The sequence below is a fragment of the Chiloscyllium plagiosum genome, chromosome 4, assembly GCF_004010195.1.
Source record: "Chiloscyllium plagiosum isolate BGI_BamShark_2017 chromosome 4, ASM401019v2, whole genome shotgun sequence".
NCBI lineage: Eukaryota > Metazoa > Chordata > Chondrichthyes > Orectolobiformes > Hemiscylliidae > Chiloscyllium > Chiloscyllium plagiosum.
In genome coordinates this window covers 88,317,147-88,337,453 of record NC_057713.1, presented here as the reverse complement: position 1 = coordinate 88,337,453, position 20,307 = coordinate 88,317,147, and the positions used below count along the sequence as shown (strand labels likewise).

General features: G+C 41.8%; 1 protein-coding gene across 16 annotated transcripts in view; it reads right to left on the bottom strand.

Moving 5' to 3' along the window:
• Window positions 1-16,677, bottom strand: part of LOC122549183 (protein MTSS 1-like) — a 188,343-nt gene extending 171,666 nt beyond the window's left edge. For 5 of the 16 annotated variants that reach the window (XM_043688550.1, XM_043688553.1, XM_043688563.1 and 2 more), the window contains exon 1: window positions 15,902-16,675. In XM_043688550.1, the coding sequence (XP_043544485.1) occupies window positions 15,902-15,973 (72 nt within the window). In that variant the 5' untranslated portion in view covers window positions 15,974-16,675. Of the gene's footprint in view, window positions 1-15,901 lie in introns of all 16 variants that reach the window. The other 11 variants (XM_043688558.1, XM_043688556.1, XM_043688564.1 and 8 more) reach the window with 4 other exon arrangements.
• Window positions 16,678-20,307: the final 3,630 nt, after the last annotated feature.

Genomic DNA, 20,307 nt, shown 5'->3' with positions numbered 1-20,307 from the left:
GGTGAGCACCAGGGGCGTTCTGTCCTTGTTACAGTTGGAGGGGTGGGGTCTGAGGGCGGAGGTGCGGGATGTGGATGAGATGCATTGGAGGGCATCTTTAACCACGTGGGAAGGGAAATTGCGGTCTCTAAAGAAGGAGGTCATCTGATGTGTTCTGTGGTGGAACTGGTCCTTCTGGGAGCAGATAAGGCGGAGGTGGAGGAATTGGGAATACAGGATGGCATTTTTGCAGGAGGTAGGGTGGGAAGAGGTGTAATCCAGGTAGCTGTGGGAGTCGGTGGGTTTGTAAAAAAATGTCGGTGTCAAGTCGGTCATCATTAATGGAGATGGAGAGGTCCAGGAAGGGGAAGGAGGTGTCAGAGATGGTTCAGATAAATTTAAGGTCAGGGTGGAATGTGTTGGTGAAGTTGATGAATTGCTCAACCTCCTCGCCAATGCAGTCATCAATGTAGCGGAGGAAGAGGTGGGGAGTGGTGCCGGTGTAATTACGGAAGAGACCCCAAATACTTGAAAATGCATGGTAAAATAGGAGTGGGTCAGCAGGACTTCGTCAAAGGGAGGTTTCATGCCTGACACCTCTGATAGAATTTTGAAGGAGGAAATGAACAGATTAGACAAAGGAGAGCCAGTAGACATATCTAATTTGATTTCCAGAAGGCCTCTGACAAAGGTGCTGCACAAAAGGCTGTTAAATAACATAAGAATCCATGATGTTGGTCAAGATATTGGCATGGATAGAGAATTGACTGACTGGCAGAAAGGAGAGAGTAGGGAAAAAGGGCTCTTTTTCAGGATGGCAACCAAGGATGACTGAAGTTCTGCAAGAGTCCTTGTTGGGACAACAATTTTTCCTGTTACACATTCACAATCTGGATGAAGGATCTGAGGGCATTGTTATAGAAATGTACATCCCAGAAAGAGACCCTTCAGTCCAACTTGTCCATGCCGAGCAGATATCCCAACCCAATCTAGTCCCACCTGCCAGCACCCGACCCATGTCCCTCCAAACCCTTCCTAGTCATATACCCATCCAAATGCCTTTTAAATGTTGCAACTGTACCAGCCTCCACCACTTCCTTTGGCACCTCATTCCATACATGTACCACCCTTTGCATCAAGTCTGAAGATGACACAAAGATAGATAGAAGGACAGGTAGTATTGAGGAAGTGGGAAGTCTACAGAAAGATCTGTACAGACTGGGAGAGTGGACAAAGAAATGGCAGACGAAATATAATGTGGGAAAGTGGGAGATAATGCACTCTGGCAGGAAGAATAGAGCATAGACTATTTTCTAAATGGGGATTCACTGCAGAAATCTGAAACACAAAAGGACTCGGGAGTCTTAATTCAGGACTGTAAGGTTAACATGCAGATTCAGTTGACTATGAGAAAGGTGAATGCAATGTTAGCATTCAGTTCAAGAGGGTCAGAATACAAGAGCAGAGATGTATTGCTGAGGCTGTATAAGGCTCCAGTCTGACCACATTTGGATTTGTGAGCAGTTTTAGGTTCCATATCTAAGGGAGAATGTGCTGGCCTTGGAGGGGATCCAGGATGAAGAGCTGTTGAGGTCTCTGGCTCTGTAATTGATGGAGTTTAGAAGGATGAGTGGCATCTCATTGAAATTTACAGAATACTGACAGGCTTAGCTAGAATGGATATGGTGAAGATGTTTCCAATACTAGGAGAAACTAGGACTCAACAGCACAGCCTCAGAATGAAGGGACGACACTTTAGTACTGAGATGAGAACCACAGGTGGTTGATCTGTGGAATTCATTGCCACAGCAGGCTGTGGAGGCCAAGCCATCAAGCATTTTTAAGACTGAGATAGATAGGTTCTTGATCGGTAAGGAGATCATGGTTTACGGTGAGAAGGTAGGAGAATGAGGATTGAGAAACATTATCAGCCATGACTGAATGATGGAGCAAACTTGATGGACTAAATGGCCTATTTATGCTCCTATACCCTTAAGAACTGATGAACATTTCTATCCTTTGAAGTAGAAGTAAGTTTTTCAGTTTGATTAAGACTCCAGTGCATTTTTCTCCCCTCTGTCTTTTCTTAAAAATAGCTGCTTAAGCACAAGATTGATACCAATCATATACTAGTATTTTCTCTCCAATAAAGAAAAACAAAATATTAGAGTAACTTAGAGTCATAGAGTCATAGTGATGTACAGCATGGAAACAGACCCTTCAGTCCAACCCGTCCATGCCGACCAAATATCCCAACCCAATCTAGTCCCACCTGCCAGCACCCGGCCCATATCCCTCCAAACCCTTCCTATTCATGTACCCATCCAAATGCCTTTTAAATGTTGCAATTGTACCAGCCTCCACCACATCCTTTGGCAGCTCATTCCATACATGTACCACCCTCTGTGTGAAGGAATTGCCCCTTAGATCTCTTTTATATCTTTCCCCTTTCACCCTAAACTTATGCCCTCTAGTTCTGGACTGTCCGACCCAGGGAAAAGACTTTGTCTATTTACACTATCCATGCCCCTCATAATTTTGTAAACCTCTATAAGGTCACCCCTCAGCCTTCAACGCTCCAGAGAAAACAGCCCCAACCTGTTCAGCCTCTCCCCATAGCTCAAATCCTCCAACCCTGGCAACATCCTTGTAAATCTTTTCTGAACCCTTTCAAGTTTCACAACATCTTTCTGATAGGAAGGAGACCAGAACTGCACGCAATATTCCAACAGTGGCCTAATCAATGTCCAGTACAGTCGCAACATGACCTCCCAACTCCTGTACTCAATAAAGCACAAATAATAGAGTTGTAATTTATAAATGAAATCAAATATGATGTGGATAGCAGGATGGGTGATGTGTTACTACTGCAACATATTTAACCTGATGGACACCAGTGGAATCCAGACAGAACACATCTGTAGTAAAACTGCACATTGAAGAACTTCATATCTGAATAGAACACGGCACGGTGGCACAGTGGTTAGCACTGCTGCCTCACAGCGCCAGAGACCCGGGTTCAATAAATTGCTCGTAGTGTTAGGTAAGGGGTAAACATAGGGGTATGGGTGGGTTGCGCTTCGGCAGGGCGGTGTGGACTTGTTGGGTCGAAGGGCCTGTTTCCACACTGTAAGTAATCTAATCTAAGACAGAATCTGACCCGCAGACATTACAACACACCAGGGAAAGGGAACATTACCTGGACACTTTGCTCTAGAGGGCAGAAAAGGTAAGTCAAAATTGGTCTCTGAGGGTAAGATTATAGTTGAGGCAGGTCTGAGGACCCAGTCAGTTTCAATTGCAGGGAGTTATTCAAATGCAGGGAGGAAATAGCAATGTAGCAGCGGTAGTGGTCAGAATAATTAAGGAGATAGGTGCTGTTATTTGCAGCCATAAGCAGAAATCTTAAAGGCTCCATTGCCTGTCCAGTGCCAGTGTCAAAGATGTTTCGTTGGGCAGAGAAGAACTTGGGGACAGAGGAGAGGGATCCTGTTGTCATTATCCCCATTGATAACAATATTGATAACTCGAGAAAGGAGGCTATGCTGAAAGATTCTGAATAGTTAGGAGCTAAATTAGAAATAGAACCTCCAAAGTATTAATCTTTATGGCTGAAAGACTGGAGTGTCGAAGGGGTTTCAGTTTGTGGGGCACTGGCACCAGTACTGGAGTAGAAGAGAGCTTTCCAGTGCGATAAGCTTCACTTGAACTGTGCTGGGACCAGCGTCCTGGCGAATTGAGTAACAAGGGCTTTAAACTAAATAGTGGGGGAAGGGTTTAGGAGAGAGAAAATTTAAGTTTGCAACACACGAGAAAAATGGCATCATTACTGAGCAGCTATCTGGACAATTATACCCAGAGTGGGATGCTGGCAAAACCCAACCAGTGCCACACTTTTCGACTTTGATCTGCAGCATCTGCAGTCCTCACTTTCTCCAGAGTGGGACAGCAAGAGACAGAGTGTCCAAACATGGAAGAACTGTAGCAAATTTGGTCAAGAGGAGGAATGAAACAATGAAAACGCAACATTGGTGACTCTTTGTTTGAATGCAGAGTTTTTGAAATGAAATAAACTAAATAACAGCACAAATACATGTTAATAGGGATGATCTTATAGCCATTACAGATACATGTTTACAAGAAGATCAGAGCTTAGGTCTAAGTATCCGGGGTACGTGATTTCAGAAGGACAGGCAGGAAGGAAAGGGTGATGGGGTAACATTTTTAGTATGGAATGGAATAAGTATTATTGCAAAAATAATCCTGGATCAGAAGATGTAGGATCCATGCAGGTGGAAGGAAGAAACAGCAAGGAGAAGACATCACAACCTCTAGGCCGCCTAAGAGCAGCTATTTGGAAGAACTCAGAATAAATCAGGAGATAATGAGGGCATGCAAGTAACACAGAACATTAATGATGGATCACTTTAATCTTCATGAAGATTGAGATAGCCATAGTCTAGTGTGTTTGGGACAGTTCCCTAGAACAATATATTGTGTAACGAAAAAAAGATCATCAGGCTATTTTGAATCAGCTGATGTGTAATGATGCAGAGATAACAAATGATGTCAGAACAAAATAGAATTTTGCATTAAGTTTGAGACAGAGGACATGATGGCTCAGTGGTTAGCACTGCTGCCTCACAGCACCAGAGACCCAGGTTCGATTCTTGCCTTGGGTGACTGTGCGCGGGTTTCCTTCAGATGCTCCAATTTCCTCCCACAATCCAAAGATATGCTGGTCAGGTGAATTGGCCATACTAAATTGTCCATAGTGTTAGGTGCATTAGCCAGGGGTAAATATAGGGTAGGGGAATGGGTCTGGGTGGGTTACTCTTCAGAGGGTCGGTGTGGACTTGTTGGGGCACAGCACCTGTTCACATACTGAATGGAATCTAATCTAAACTTGGGTCAGAAATAATTATGTCAACCTCAAATATAGATTATTACAAAGGAATGAGGGCAGAGCTAGCTGGTGTAGACAGGAATAACATTTTTGCAGCAAATATGGTTGAGGAAAAATGGCAAATGTTTAAGGAAACAAGGATTCTAGGAAGAGGATAAGCCAACCTGGTTAACTACTATAGGAGAGATTGTGCGCAAATGTCAGTGTTTGCACTATAAGCCTTTTTACCAAATACAGCATGGGGAAAACTGGAGGGCTGAAGCAAAAGTGAAATTGAGGGAGTTGGTGAAGGTAGGTTAGATCCCCTCAAATTTTCAACCAGTGTCATATGAAGACTAAGGCATACAGATGGGATCAAACCAGAAAACGTTTGCGAAGCACTGCTCTAGGGAATCCATGATTACTTTCAACCGCTGTCCCATTTATTGAAGTTCTTACAAGCTGTTTTTAAACTTCTTGCTGTTTTTATATGCCATTGTGCCCTCTTTCAATCCTTTGCTGTTTTCTGAAAGTGTTCTAATCCTCAGGCTTTCTTTTTGGCAACTATTTTTGAATATGTTATCTCTCCTTGAATTGAAAACTATCCTTCAATTTTTAGTTAGCCACAAATAAACCACTTTTTCCATTGATTTGCTGTTTCTCAATGGGTTGCCAATTGTTCACCACTTCTTCTTCTACACCATTACACCGATCAATTTAAGTGCCCAATCTTCCTTGGTCAACTCACTCCTAATATTTATTAAACAGACTTTAAATTTAGACACTTATTTGCAACTTTTATACATCACTTGTCAAACTCCATGTGAAATTTTATCCTTACTGATCACTCTTCCCCACAGAATTCACAACTATCATTATTAATTCACCTTGTTGCCTTACACAAGACAAGACCTAAAATAGGCGTGAGGACTGCAGATGCTGGAGAGTCAGAGTTGAAAAGCTCGACACTAGAAAAAGCACAGATCATCCAAGCAGCAGGACAGCTGACATTTCGGCATCAGTCCTTCATCAGGAATGTGAAGGGGGAAGGGGCTGAGAGATAAGCAGGGGGGGTATGGTTGGGGGAAAGGTAGGTGGGATGGTGATTAGGTGGGTACAGGAAGGAGGTGGTTGTGATAGGTCAGTGGGGAGGCTGGTGTGGATAGGTGGGAAAGAAGGAGGACAGGTGGGTCAGGTCAGGTCAAGAGAGCAGTGCCAAGTTGGAGAGTTGGGAGGGTGGGGAAATTTGAAAACTGGTGAAGTCAATGTTGATGCCATGTGATTGTAGGGTATTGAGGCGGAAGATGAGATGTCCTTCCTCCAGTCGGCAGCCAGCTTTGATTTGGCAGTGATGGAGACCCAATATTTACATGTCCTTGGGGAAGTGGGAGGGTGAGTTGAAATGGTTGGCTACAAGGCAGTGGGTTGGTTGATGCATGCGGGCCAGAGATATTCCCTGAACCACTCGCAAGTTGGCACTCTAATCAGCTCTTGGTTGAAACTTTATTGCTGGAACAGCACAGCAGGTCAGGCAGCATCCAGGGAACAGGAGATTTGACGTTTCGGGCACAGGCCCTTCTTCAGGCCCTCCTGAAGAAGGGCCTGTGCCCGAAACGTCGAATCTCCTGTTCTCTGGATGCTGCCTGACCTGCTGTGCTGTTCCAGCAATAAAGTTTCAACTTTGATCTCCAGCATCTGCAGACCTCACTTTCTCCTTACTCTAATCAGCTCACATTATTCTAACCACTACAATCAGTGAGAGACATGCATCAATTAGATGAAATTTTCCTCAGCAATGATGATAACCAGGGAATATTATACAATTATACATTCATCAGTGTCACAATGGACATAACAAAGAAACTCTATAAACCTTTTTTCTTTTTTTATAATCATTCTGGAGACATGAGCATCGCCGGCTGGCCAGCATTTATTGCCCAGCCCGAGTTGCCCATGAGAAGGTAGTGGCGAGCTGCTTTCTTGAACTGCTGCAATCCACTTGCTATGTGTTGACCCACAAAGCTGTTCACGGGAGAATTCCAGGTTCTGATCCGATCAAGGAATGACAATATTTTTTTCCAAGTCTGGATGGTGAGTGGCTTGGACGTGCCCTTTTCCTTCTAGTGGAAGTTGTCATGGGAGTGGAAGGTGCTGTCTGAGGACCTTCAGATAATTTCTGCAGTACATCTTGTGTATAGTACACACTGCTGCTACTAAGCGTCCATGATGGAGAGTGTGGATGTTTGCAGATGTGATGGGTCAATCAAGCTGCTGCTTTATCATCAATGGTGTTAAGATTCTTGAATACTGTTGGAGCTGCACTCATCCAGGCAAGTGAGGAGTATTCCATCATACTACTGACTTGTGTCTTGTAGATAAGGGACAGGTTTTAGGGAGTCAGGAGGGGAGTTACTTGCCGCAGTAATCCTAGCCTCGGACTTGTTCTTGTAGCCGCTGGGTTTATGTGGAGGGTCGAGTTCAATTTCTGGTCAATGGTAACCCCAACAATGTTGATAGTGGGAAATACAGTGATGGTAACACAAGGGAATATGAAGGGGTACTGGTTGGATTATTTCTTTCTAGTGATGATCGTAGCTTGACATTTGGACGGCACAAATGTCACTTGGCACTTGTCAGCCCAAACCTAGACATTGTCCAGATCTTGTTGCTTTTGAACATGGACTGCTTCAGTATCTGAAGAATTGTGAATAGTGCTGAACATTGCGCAGTGAACATCCCCACGTGACCTTATGATGGAGGGAAGGTCATTGATGAAGTAGCTGAAGATGGATGGGCCTCGGTCATTACTGTGAAGAACACCTGCTGACATGCCCTGGAGTGCAGATGACTGACCTTCAACAATGACAACCATCTTCTTATTTGCCAGGTATAGGTCCAACCAGCAGAGTGTTTGCCACACACCCACACCCAATTACGCAGTTTTACTTGGGCTCCTTGATCACATTCGGTCAAATGCAACCTCGATGTCAAGGGCTGTCATTCTCATGTTACCTCAGGATTCAGCTCTATGGTTCATAGCGAGATTTGAGAAGATTTGTAGCTCAGGTTGAGGTTTTGGATGTAGGTTTGCTCGCTGAGCTGCAAGGTTCATTTCCAGACTAGGTAACATCTTCAGTGGGTCTCATTCAGTGGGCAATGCTGAAAATTCATGCTTTGTATTTATATGTTTGGGTTTCTTTGGGTTGGTGATGCCATTTCCTGTGGTGAAGTCACTTCCTGTTCCTTTTCTCAGGGGGTGGTCGATGGGGTCGAACTTGATGTGTTTGTTGATAGCGTTCCGGTTGGAATGTCATGCTTCTCGGAATTCTCGTGCGTGTCTTTGTTTGGTTTGTCCTAGGATGGACAAAGACACGCACAAGAATCCCTAGAAGCATGGCATTTCAACCGGAACTCGATCAACAAACACATTGAGTTAGACCCCATCTACTACCCCTTGAGAAAAGGAACAGGAAATGACTTCATCACAGGAAATAACATCACCAACCGAAATATATAAATAGAAAGCAGGAATTTTCAGCATTGCTTCGTCTGAGGCCCAATGAAGATGTTATCTAGTAAGGTAACGAAACATCTGGAAATGAACCTTGCAGCCAAAGAGCAAACCTACATCTATAGTTCATGTCTACCCCAAGGCTGTAATAAGGTCAGAAGTTGAGTGGCTCATGTTGGAGCTCAAACTGAGAGTTATGAAGTTACTGCTGAGCAGGTGTTGCTTGATAGTACTGTTGACAACACCTTCCATCACTTTATTGACAATTGAGTAGACTGATGGGATGGTAATTGACTAGATTAGATTTGCCTGGCACAGGACATATCTGGGCAATTTTCCACACTATTGGGTAGATGCCAATATTCTATGTATACTGGAACAGCTTAACTAGCAAGAAGCAAGTTCTGGAGCACAAGACTTCAGTACTGTTGCGGGAATGTTGTCAAGGCCCATAGACTTTGCAGTATTCAATGCCTCCAACTATTTCTTGCTTAAATATGGATTTAATAAAAATTGGCTAAAGCCTGGTATCCATAATGCTGGGGACAACTAGTGGGGTCCACAATGGATCATCCACTCAGCACGTCTGCCACAAGATTGCTGTGAATGCAATCAGCCTCATCATTCACACTGTTGTATTAGGCTCTTCCAGGATAGAGGATGGGGATACTTGTGGAGCCTCCTCCTCCACGGAGCTGTTTAATTGTCTACCACAAATCATGACTGGGATGTAGCAGAACTGCAGAGCTTAGATCTGATCTATTGGTTGTGGGATACTTAGCTCTAGGAGAAAGTGGAGACTGCAGATGCTAGAGATCAGAGATGAAAGGTGTGGCGCTGAAAAAACACAGGTCAGGCAGCATCCCAAGAGCAGGAAAATCGATTTCGGGCAGAAGCCCTTCATCATCACTTAGCTCTGTCTATCACTTGCTGCTGATGCAGTTTAGCAGGCAAGTAGTCCAATTGGCAGATTCACCAGGTTGACCCCTCATTTTTAATATGCCTGCTGCTGCTCCTGTACTCTCCATTGAAGCAGGGTTGATCTCCTGGCTTGGAGACAGTAAGGACTGCAAATGCTGGAAGCCAGAGACAATAGATGTGGAGCTGGAGGAGCACAGCAGGTCAAACAGCATCGGAGGAGCAGGAAAGTCAACATTTCAGGCTAGGACCCTTCATCAGGTCCAAAACTTCAACTTTCCTGGTCCTCCAATGCTGTCTGACCTGCTGTGCTTCTCCAGCTCCACATTTAATTGATCCCGTAGCTTGAAGGCAATAGGGAAGTGGGGATAATACACTCAAAGGATTTGTCTGGAATCCTACCAATGACTCTGTGTATTGCTTAATGAAGTTAAATGCTCTTACTACCAATGTGCCTAACAGAAATATTTTGTATCAATGAAAACAAATAATTTTGTTCTTTACACTTAAGTATTTTCCAGAAATTTATACTATGTTGAAATGCAAGATCTCCACAATGTTAGGATGGATCAAAGTAACATATGGGTCTCAGGTCTGTCAATTAGAAAACCACTGGTGAGGTGTCTTCTGGAATACTGTGTCCAGTTCTAGTCACCCAGTTACAAGAAGGATATTATTAACCTGGAGAGGGTACATAAAAGATTTGCTGGATATGAACGGTCTGAGTTATAAAGAAAAGTTTGAAAAGCTGGGACTTTTTTCACTGGAGCGAAGGAGGTTGAGAGGCAACTTGATAAAAATTGATAAAATAATGACAAGTATAGATAGAGTTAACTGGAGTTGTCCTTTCTCTAGGATGGGGGATTTCAGGACTGGGGAGCACATTTCTAAGGTGAGAGGAGAGAGATTTAAAAAGACATGAGGCAAATCTTTTTACACGGGGGTGGGTTGCGTGTAGAATGAACTTGCTGAGTAAGTTGTGAATGCAGGTACACTTGCAACATGTAAAAAAACATTTGGATAGACACGTGAATAGGAAAGGTTTGGAGGGAGATGGGCCAGGAGCAGGCAGGTGAGACTTGTTTAGTTTGAGATTATGTTTGGCATGGACTGGTTGGACTGATTGGACTGATGCCTCTATTTCTGTGCTGTATAAGTTTAATACAACCAGACTCTTTCAGGTAATTTTAACCAAATTACTGTACTCAGTTCAGTGTAACTCTGAAAAAGAATAACATCCAAAGAAACTGCAGGGTATTTAAATAAAATTCAAAGTTGGATTCAAAACACACAACTTAGGAATTGTGGTAACAAAGCATTTTGGTCTGTTGCTGACTTACTGAGTTTTGTCTTAGAACTAGAATTTCCTACAGCCTGTCAGTAGATATTCAACTTATATCTGCTTCTACTTTTCAAATTATTTGTTCACTATCCGCAGCAACTGCACTCTAAAAACAGAGAAAATACGAACATTGTCTCTCAAAGTAATGTCTTTTCATTTATTAGCAAGTAGATAAGATATTGTGTCAAACAGAGCGATCTGAACACATACAACTAGAAAATATTACAAGAATAAAAACAACATAATTGAACTGAAGAGCATAAAAGAGGGCTATCTGGCCTCTGGAGTGTATGCAGATCGTTTAAAAAGCACTAAAATGAAACAAAGAACTGCAGATGTTGGAGATCTGAAACAAAATCAGAAATTGCTGGCAAAATTCAGCAAACTTCTGGTAGCATCTGTGGAAAGAAAGCAGAGATAAAGTTGAGTCCAGCAACTCATCATGCCTGACGTTTTGGAGCTATTTCCGTTTTTGTTTGTTTGTTTAATTCGTCCTGCTCCCTTGTTCTTTCCCCATATCAATATAGTTTTCTCTCCAAGTATCTATGCAATTGGTAAATGAATGTTTTGCATCAACCGCAGCTGAATAAAAATGCAGAAACAAAATAAAAAAGGGCCACATTAAACTTCACTAAGTGAAATATTTTTTACTATCACATCCTATTGGGGAGAATTTTCCCAAAGCAATGCCTTGCATTAAACTTATGATGGTGAATTTCAAAAGAAGTAACGAAAACTTCAAGAGAAATAGTTTGGAATACTTTTCAAAGTTGCAGCTGTCAAACCAGCAAAAGGCATGTCAAATTTACATAATTCTGCAACCTCCTTTAAAATTATCCTGAGATTAGAATGGAATATATTGCAAATGAAATTCAAGTAGAAAAATCTGTCCTCAAATAATATGTCACAGTAACTAAAAAGCCAGTCAGCCAATCAGTTGCTACAGTTAACAACGTACTCCTGCAACAATTTTGCAAGTTACTTATTGTTATTACAAAAAAAAAATGCATTTCACATCAGACAGTAGCTAATTAATACTGATTTGACCACAGCAGCTTAAAAAATGCTACTTAATTAGAAATCTTCAGTTTTTAAGAAGCATTATGTCATAAAAATGAAAAACCCATTAAAGGCAAGGAAATCTGGAGATGCCATAAATCAAAAGCAATACTTAGTTTTAATTATAATCTTATTGTATTAATACAATCTTTAACATGGTTCTGAAGTGAGGCATCTAGTTCCATTATAAGAACTGCGATCAACTCAAAGAAGTTTTTTTTAAACAGATGGAATCTAATTAGATTCGGGCCAACTTTAGAGGTCACTGATCTCCTTATTGGCAAATCATGGAATGACCGTTCTTCTAGTCAACTTACAACAAATACATATAACTGCAGTCTTAGTTTTCTGCCTTCAGTCTGTGATGGCTTTGCACCTATTAAAAATAAGCTTCACATCAGAACACAGATAAAAGTGTCAAGCTTCAAAATTAAATCAAATCCAAAACAAGTTGTACCCTTCTTCTCACGACTCCATTTGATAGTAAATCTAAATTTCTGAAATAAATAGACCATAATTTCTTCCAAGGTCTCCAAGCTAGTTACAAGAAAGTACATAAATGATGATGGCTTTCTTGCCTTCTGACTTGGACTTTCTCCATGCAGTCACTATTCAACAAATTCACATAATTTTCAGAAACTCACATGTGAATGTCACTCAAGTCTCGAGTAAGAATATACCACATAACCAAACAATGCACAGAAATACTTGAATCTCAATTGGCTTTTGATTAAAATCAAGGCTGAAACAATATACCTTTCTCTGCAAGCTCAAACTCATGAGACATGCTCCTTCTGAAACTTGCATCATAGCTTTAGTTTGCTCCATAGTATATGGAGTCAGAGCCATTTCTATGCTGGCACGTATGTAAACTACTCTGCATCAAAACAAAAATGACAGCATTATTGCAACACCCATGGGGACCAGGTTCAGACTCTACCTGCCAAACAACTGGTGATCTTGGAATTTGGTTAGGTGTGAAACGGGGGATGGAGGGGAGGGCCAGACCTTAACTATCTCAAATGCATTGATCTCAGATGACTCATATCTCCATATTTGATAATTCAAGAGTGATATTAGAAGTAGTTGGAAATAAGATGGCCCTCCCTGCTTGGTATATAACCTACAGACTAGTAGAAATAAAACTGAAATGACACAGAATGATCTTTGTTTTTGTAATTCAACATCTTTGTTTACAAATATTAAGTTTAGTAACTTGGTCCATGTTTTCATCAGGTAAACATCAGGTAAAATAGGAAATCCTGCATTCTTTTTAAAACCTTTAAATTTTGTGATGACTCCAGGAATATAGGGTTTGATTTTTAATGTTAGCTCAGTGAAGTGTAATGTAAGGAGAGAAACAAAAAGATTTATACACTTAATGGTAAGGTCTTGGGAGTGTTGCTGATCAAAGACACCTTGGAGTGTAGGTTCATAGCTCCTTGAAAGTGGAGTCACAGGTAGATAGGATAGTGCAGGCGGCGTTTGATATGCTTTCCTTTATTGGTCAGAATATTGAGTACAGGAGTTGGGAGGTCATGTTGCGGCTGTACAGTGCATTGGTTAGGCCACCGTTGGAATATGGTATGCAATTCTGGTCTCCTCCCTATCGGAAAGACGTTGTGAAACTTGAAAGGGTTCAGAAAAGATTTGCAAGGATATTGCCAGGGTGGAGGATTTGAGCTATAGGGAGAGGTTGAAAATAAGATGGCCCTCCCTGCTTGGTATATAACCTACAGACTAGTAGAAATACTAGAAATCCCTGGAGCGTCGGAGGCCGAGGGGTGACCTTATAGAGGTTTACAAAATCATGAGGGGCATGGATAGGATAAATAGACAAAGTCTTTTCCCTGAGGTGGGGGAGTCCAGAACTAGAGAGCATAGGTTTAGGGTGAGAGGGGAAAGATGTAAAAGAGGCCTAAGGGGCAAAATTTTCATAGGAAGTAGTGGAGGCTAGTACAATGAGCTGCCAGAGGAAGTAGTGGAGGCTAGTACACTTGCAACACTTAAAAGGGATCTGAATGGGTATATGAATAGGAAGGGTTTGGAGGGATATAGGCCAGGTACTGGCAGGTGGGACTAGATTGGTTTGGGATATCTGGTCGGCATGGATAGGTTGGACCGAAGGGTCTGTTTCCGCGCTGTACATCTCTATGACTCTAAGATATAAAGTAATATTTCAGAAGGAACACCGTAGTATCAGTGACAGCAGTAGAATCTATATATTCCCATTTTGTATAGTCCAACTCAGGTCACAAACTCAGAGGTAAATGTTCTAGGATTCCATCTTTATCACTCAAAATTAATGGCTCAAAACTCATTAAACTAGTCAAGAAAATTAATAAAATTCTTCCATTTCAGTCCAAGGGACAACTATGCATTTGGCTGCACTGCAAGGATATGGAATTTACAATTTTTTTTGCAAATACAAACAAAATCTTGGAAATTTACTTTACAGTAAAAGATACTTGCTCTTCCAATGGTTCAAATGCTATCATTTTCGTGTTGCTGTGCTAGAGGGATGTAGCTCAGATTTCACTTAGCTGAACCTGGCCCAGCTTGAAAGCATGGATGATAACATATTGGCCTCTGCACTCCGCACATACACAGGAACCAAAATCAGACGACCTTCAACAGGTCCACATCCTCCAATATGCCCACATAACCCCACACCCCACACCCCACAAACAGAAATGAAATCACTTGAGGTGCCTCTAGTGACTGACTGAATTGCTATCTTGTTCAGCCTAGAAAAGCATAATATATTGGAGTACAAGAGCATAACCTAACAGGAGCTGAAAATGTGTTGCTGGAAAAGCGTAGCAGGTCAGGCAGCATCCAAGGAACAGGAGAATCGACGTTTCGGGCGTAAGCCCTTCTTCAGGAATTCCTGAAGAAGGGCTTATGCCCGAAACGTCGATTCTCCTGTTCCTTGGATGCTGCCTGACCTGCTGCGCTTTTCCAGCAACACATTTTCAGCTCTGATCTGCAGCCCTCACTTTCTCTCATAACCTAACAGGAATCAATATCTTTACAGAGGGGATAGGCAAAGCAAGAAATAGGAAATTAAAATATCTAATTTACAGTTTACATTTGGGTGAAGCTAATTATACTGCCCATTGCATCGGATTTGAATCTAAATAGTCACTTGAAAAACCAGCACCCCATTCACCAGGCTTAATGCCAAAAATGCATTCTTTTCAGGAAAAGAATCAGATAAACTAATTACAAAAAAATTCTGTATAAATTTAGCAACTAATATCACAATATGAGCTGATATCATCATTCCTTTAGAGGATCACCAACATATCCAATGTCATGAGAAATACAATGTACACATGCCCAGATTTAAATAAAGGTTTAAACTGTTTTTATTTTTAATCTATGTACTGGAAAGGAATGTTACAAAAAAGCAGATTGTTGAACCAGATGTTACAAAAAAAGCAATACATTTAATAAAGCAATTTGAAACAAAATGTGCAGCCTGACAAAATGATTTAGGCAAAATACTGTATACTGTAAAGGTATTTGAAGTTAAAATGGATTTTCTTTATCTTTGATGCTATATGAGGTTGATTGTTTATGCACAAACACTTCACTAAAATACTTGGTATTCAAACCTAAACGCCAAAATTCTGAACATGAATTTTAAAAATTCTAAGTAAATCTGGCAGAGGCAATTTCACATCCTCAAATTCTACCACTGCGTGAGATTAATTTGCAGATTACTGTTGATACGTTCGTTGCAAATCGAACAGCCCCCAGTAATGATGAAAACATCTGCCCATAGCATTAAGAAAACATATTGTTGAATCATGTATGGTATGTACAAATAAAAATTAGAAGGGAAACCAATACCGTATATTTATATCAGAAATGGTCAGGTGCGATTTCCTTACTGGTTATTGTGGGCTTCAAGACCGTTTGTTTAATGTTTAAAAAAAATCGCAGCAGCACATCAGCGAATTCAGAGAAACAGTTTTTTTTCCTAATGTAATCATGTATATATTTTCCTGAAAACCTACAAGGGAAAAGACAAAGTGGGTCCATCATAACTTTCTGCACCTTCTGAGCAATGTCTCACGAACCCCTATTATAATGGGGGGGGGGGATGACAGCTTTGGCAAAATGTGCAAACACTACACCTTATCTAATTCGGTTTATTCAACGGGATCATTGTTCTTTATTTTTGCAGAAAGCCACCAACCTTCATGTCGCCGATGATGGTCTGAAACAATCCACCGAGAGCACTGCATTCCTTCTCGATAACAGCCTCCATTTTCCCCGGAATAACGTTAGGAAAGCAAGAAAATTCCACAGCTCGGTGTCCAGAAACGATTGAGATAAAATGCCTTCACAGGTCCTTTACTTCGAGAGAGGGAGCGCACAAACAAATTCCCTCACAACCCACCCAACAGTTGGCGTTCGTCCTCCTGATTAAAATGAGAGCCTTCCTGATGTGGGAATAAAAGAGAGGGGGTGGGCGGCTGGTGGTGGACTAGATGATGATGAGCAGGACGAGAAATCGATGCCACTATTGGTGTCTTGTTGGATGATGGCAGGACAACAACAATAAAAATAATTACGCACTATTATTGCCCAGAGTCAGTGTTTACGGCCGAGGTGAGTGAGAGCCACTGCTCTTTTCGCAATGCCGACAAGAGCCATTGTTCTCTGCACGGATCATGTCGACATGATGCGGCAGGTTGCAAAACAAAAGAGGGTTATAAAATACACACCGAAAGGCAAAAAGGGAAGGTGGGAACAGGGCTTTCCGCAGCCGATGAGAAACCGAGAGATCGCACGCTCAGGAAAACGGCCCCGCACCAAAAAGAATCATACGACACACTACAGCCACTCAGCGGGAGAACCAACCTCCCAGCCCCAGCAACACGGCTCCACTGATGAAAGGGCCGCCGCTGCCGGCTTGCTGAACCTCCCACTCCCACTGTGCGCGCTCCCGTACTCGGCACGCCACCCGCGTGCCCGCTCCCTTTCCCGCAAGGCGCGCGAGCGCGCGCGACGTCAACGGCCTCCCCCCTTCCCCGAAGCGCGCGCTCTGACCTAACCGTTTGTCCGCGTGCAAAGTGTGGGTGAGGCTCGTGTTAGCCCAGGGCTGCTTTCTGTCTTAGCTTCTCTCTGTCTTTCCAACCGACTTGTACTGTCAAACTATGAGATCCCTGCCTGATAGGTGTTGCAGCCTATCGAACTGTCCGATCTGCACAGGACCTTCCTACCCAATTTCATTTAAGTTGAGCAGCCATCAACATCTTGGGGGGTACTGTTGACTAAATATATAATGGCAAGTCAGAGGTTAGCAATACTGCAGTTAGTGACTGACGTTGCTTCCCAAAGCCTGTCCACCTTCTCCAAAGCATAAGTCAGGAGTGTGACGGAATACTTTGAGGTTGGAGTTCAGCTCCAACAAAACATTCAAAACACCATCAGCTTGACACCACCCAGAAGTAAATAACGTACCTGATTGGTACCGCATCCACAAACATTTAGCCCCTTTAGCTCAATAGAATCATCTTCAAGGTGAACAGTGCAAATTCACCAAGGCTCCTTAAACAGCACCTTTCATACTCCATGGCCGCCATCAACTAGAAAGGTAAGGAGATATACAGGGACACCACCATCTGAAAGTCCCCCTCTCTAATCACAAACCATTTTGATTAGGGACCACATCAAACAATGTCACTGGGTCAAAATCCTGGAACTCCTTCCCTAATGGCATTGTGGGTTTACATGAACTGCAGCTCACCATCATCCCGAAGGCAACTGGGGATAGCAAGGGATGAAAACAGAAATTGTTGGAAAAACTCATCAGGTCTGGCAGTATCTGTGAAGAAAAAGCAGTACTAAACATTTTGAGTCCAGCGATCATACTTCAGAACTGAAAATTTTAACTCCGCTTTCTCTCCATAGATGCTGCCAGACCTGCTGAACTTTTCCAGAAATTTCTGTGTTTCTGAATTCCAGCATCTGCAAATCTTTGGGTTTTTTTTGTTTTGGATGAAACCAAGGCATGTCCTCTGTATCATGTTTGTTTGTCTCACACCCCATTAAATTCAGCTGTGCCACTCACTTAAATTTGTACAGGTACATTTAGATACAATCATGAGACTTGACAATTAATTTTATATTTTTTTGTATAAAATCTTGAATTTATGACTATACATTTAATACCTGTGTTGTACTTTCCACCAGCGCAACTGCAAAGAATAATCAGTAGCCATAAAAGTGTGAACTGGAGAAACAGGCTCCCTGGTGGATACTCCTTTAATTTCACCTACAACCCTGCTTATGTATACACCTTTCCTCATTTTATTGTCTGGTGAGTCACAATGGTAAGAAACAGGCTAAGAAAATTGCTGCTTTCAATATGTAAGCTCTGGTCAGAATTGATCCAGTGTTATTTAATTTTATTAAGACAGTCTGTTCCAAAGCTTGTAATAGCTGTATCGAAATGAAGTAGAAAGTAATGATTCAATGGGCAACAGTAAAGACTGCAGAGTAAATATCACAACTGGTTTACAAATATCTGATATCTTACAATTACATTAATGTCTTACATTATACATTATCAATCATAAAGAAAATTGTTTTGAGTATAAACACATGGATTTGTAAGCTTTTCCTATCAACATGAAGTTATAGCCCAGAAACACCTCTCATTCAGTTCCTGGTCTGAACAGAGCTACTTTATTTAAGTTCAGAAGCAAATTGACATTTTATAGTTGGCTTCATTGATCTTGGACTAGGGAGTACAAAATCACTCAGTGTTCTTTTCTCTTAAATCATAATCAAGTAACCATAACTGAAAATATAAACATTGAATATGATAAGACTCAAAGTTGTGATCAATTTGGTCTCAACCAAAGAACTGAGCAAATCTCGCCGTCGCTGGATTAACAGATACTCGGTGAGGTACTCCATGACAGGTGTCTATGATATTGTACTCAGGAAGTAGTCATCACCTTTGCGAGAGAGAGGGAATCAATTCATGAGGAAAATAAAATCGTGTTTGTATTTCATTGTACATAATAATTGACTATGCCAGTAGCTGAATTGCCGTCAGAATTAAATCAGTAATGAAAATTATGATATTATCAATACCGGAAATACAAATTAAAATCAGAACATAATGGAACGAATTCAGCTAGTCAGTATATTTGGGGAAAGAAACAGTTAGTGTCAGGATCATGATCTTTCATCAGACGTAGAGTTAAGATTGCCCACTTTATGAAACTTACGGTCAGCTTGTTACACTGCCATGTGTACAGACAACAATATGTCAAGAGAAAATATATGGATAACAATTTAGTATATTCTATTGTGTGTTGCAGTATGCAGTGGTCGAATATGAGATTGCAGCCAAACATTTCCCTGGCATAATTTTCCAAACTCAAACATGTATGTTGAGTAGGTGGCACAATACGTGGGAAGATACCAAGTGGAGAACAGATAACAACATCAAATTTACAATTCCATAGCACCATTTGCACTGTCTTTGTTTTTTCTGATTTTCACAATTCAGCCAAGCAAGTCTATTACTTTTTTTCCTACCCAGACCTAATGTGTATCTTGCAGATATTTGTTGGAATTGCAATCCTTATTCCACTGTTTAGACCCTGTCCAAGTGCCAAACATCTACAGACTCAGTTATGCCTATGACATAACTGAGTCTAATGGTATGTGAATTGCAGTGCCTGTATGATGCATGAATGAAGACTGTATCTCCCAGTGATTGATGGGTCATTTCAATCAGCACATCTCTTGTAGCTGTTTGCAAAGGCAGAGTACTTACCGTATGCAGTCAGCCCATACTTGCAAAACTCTAAGCAGAGTGTTCAACACCAGATTTAATTCCACAATTGTGAGAAAGTGATGGCCAAATTAGTCTCATGCAGTTTCCTTTGAGTTTGATATTCTTCAAGACAAAAAGCTTTGGCTGCTGCAGGAGGGACCATTCCCTCTGGGACAACCTGGTGCACTCCTCCTCACTCCAAAACATCTCCACCCCCACAGCACTTCTTTTGCATTCAGAGAAGGTGCAGCATTGCTCATTTACCTCTTCCATCCTCACTATCCAAGGCTGCAGACACACCTTTCAGGTGAAGCAGCAATTTACCTTCACTTCATTCAATTTAGTCTGCTGTATTTACTGATCACTGCATCAACACCACTGCAATGGGGAAACAAAACACCGATTCTGTGACGGCTTTGTGGAACACCTACATTCTGTCCACAAAAGTTACCCTGAGCTTCCAATTGCCTGCCACTTCAGCACACATTGTGTTCTTTCTCCAAAATCTCTGTCTCGAGATTGCTGCAGTGTTCCAGTGAGGCTCAGCGCAAGCTGGAAGAACAGAATCTCATTTTCTGCTTGGAGATCCTGCAGTCTTCAGAGTTCAATATTGAGTTCAATACTCCTTTCATGTCCTTTACCCAACCCAACATCAGATCATTTCCTGACATGGCATACTTTCAGCACAGCCAACCCCTACTTATGGTTTCCAATATCAACTTTTCTCCTTTCCTGGCTTATTTTCAGCCACCCCTTTTCTGCCCAGCTGCCTGTTCAGCCTACTGGGCTCTGTCTCCATCTAT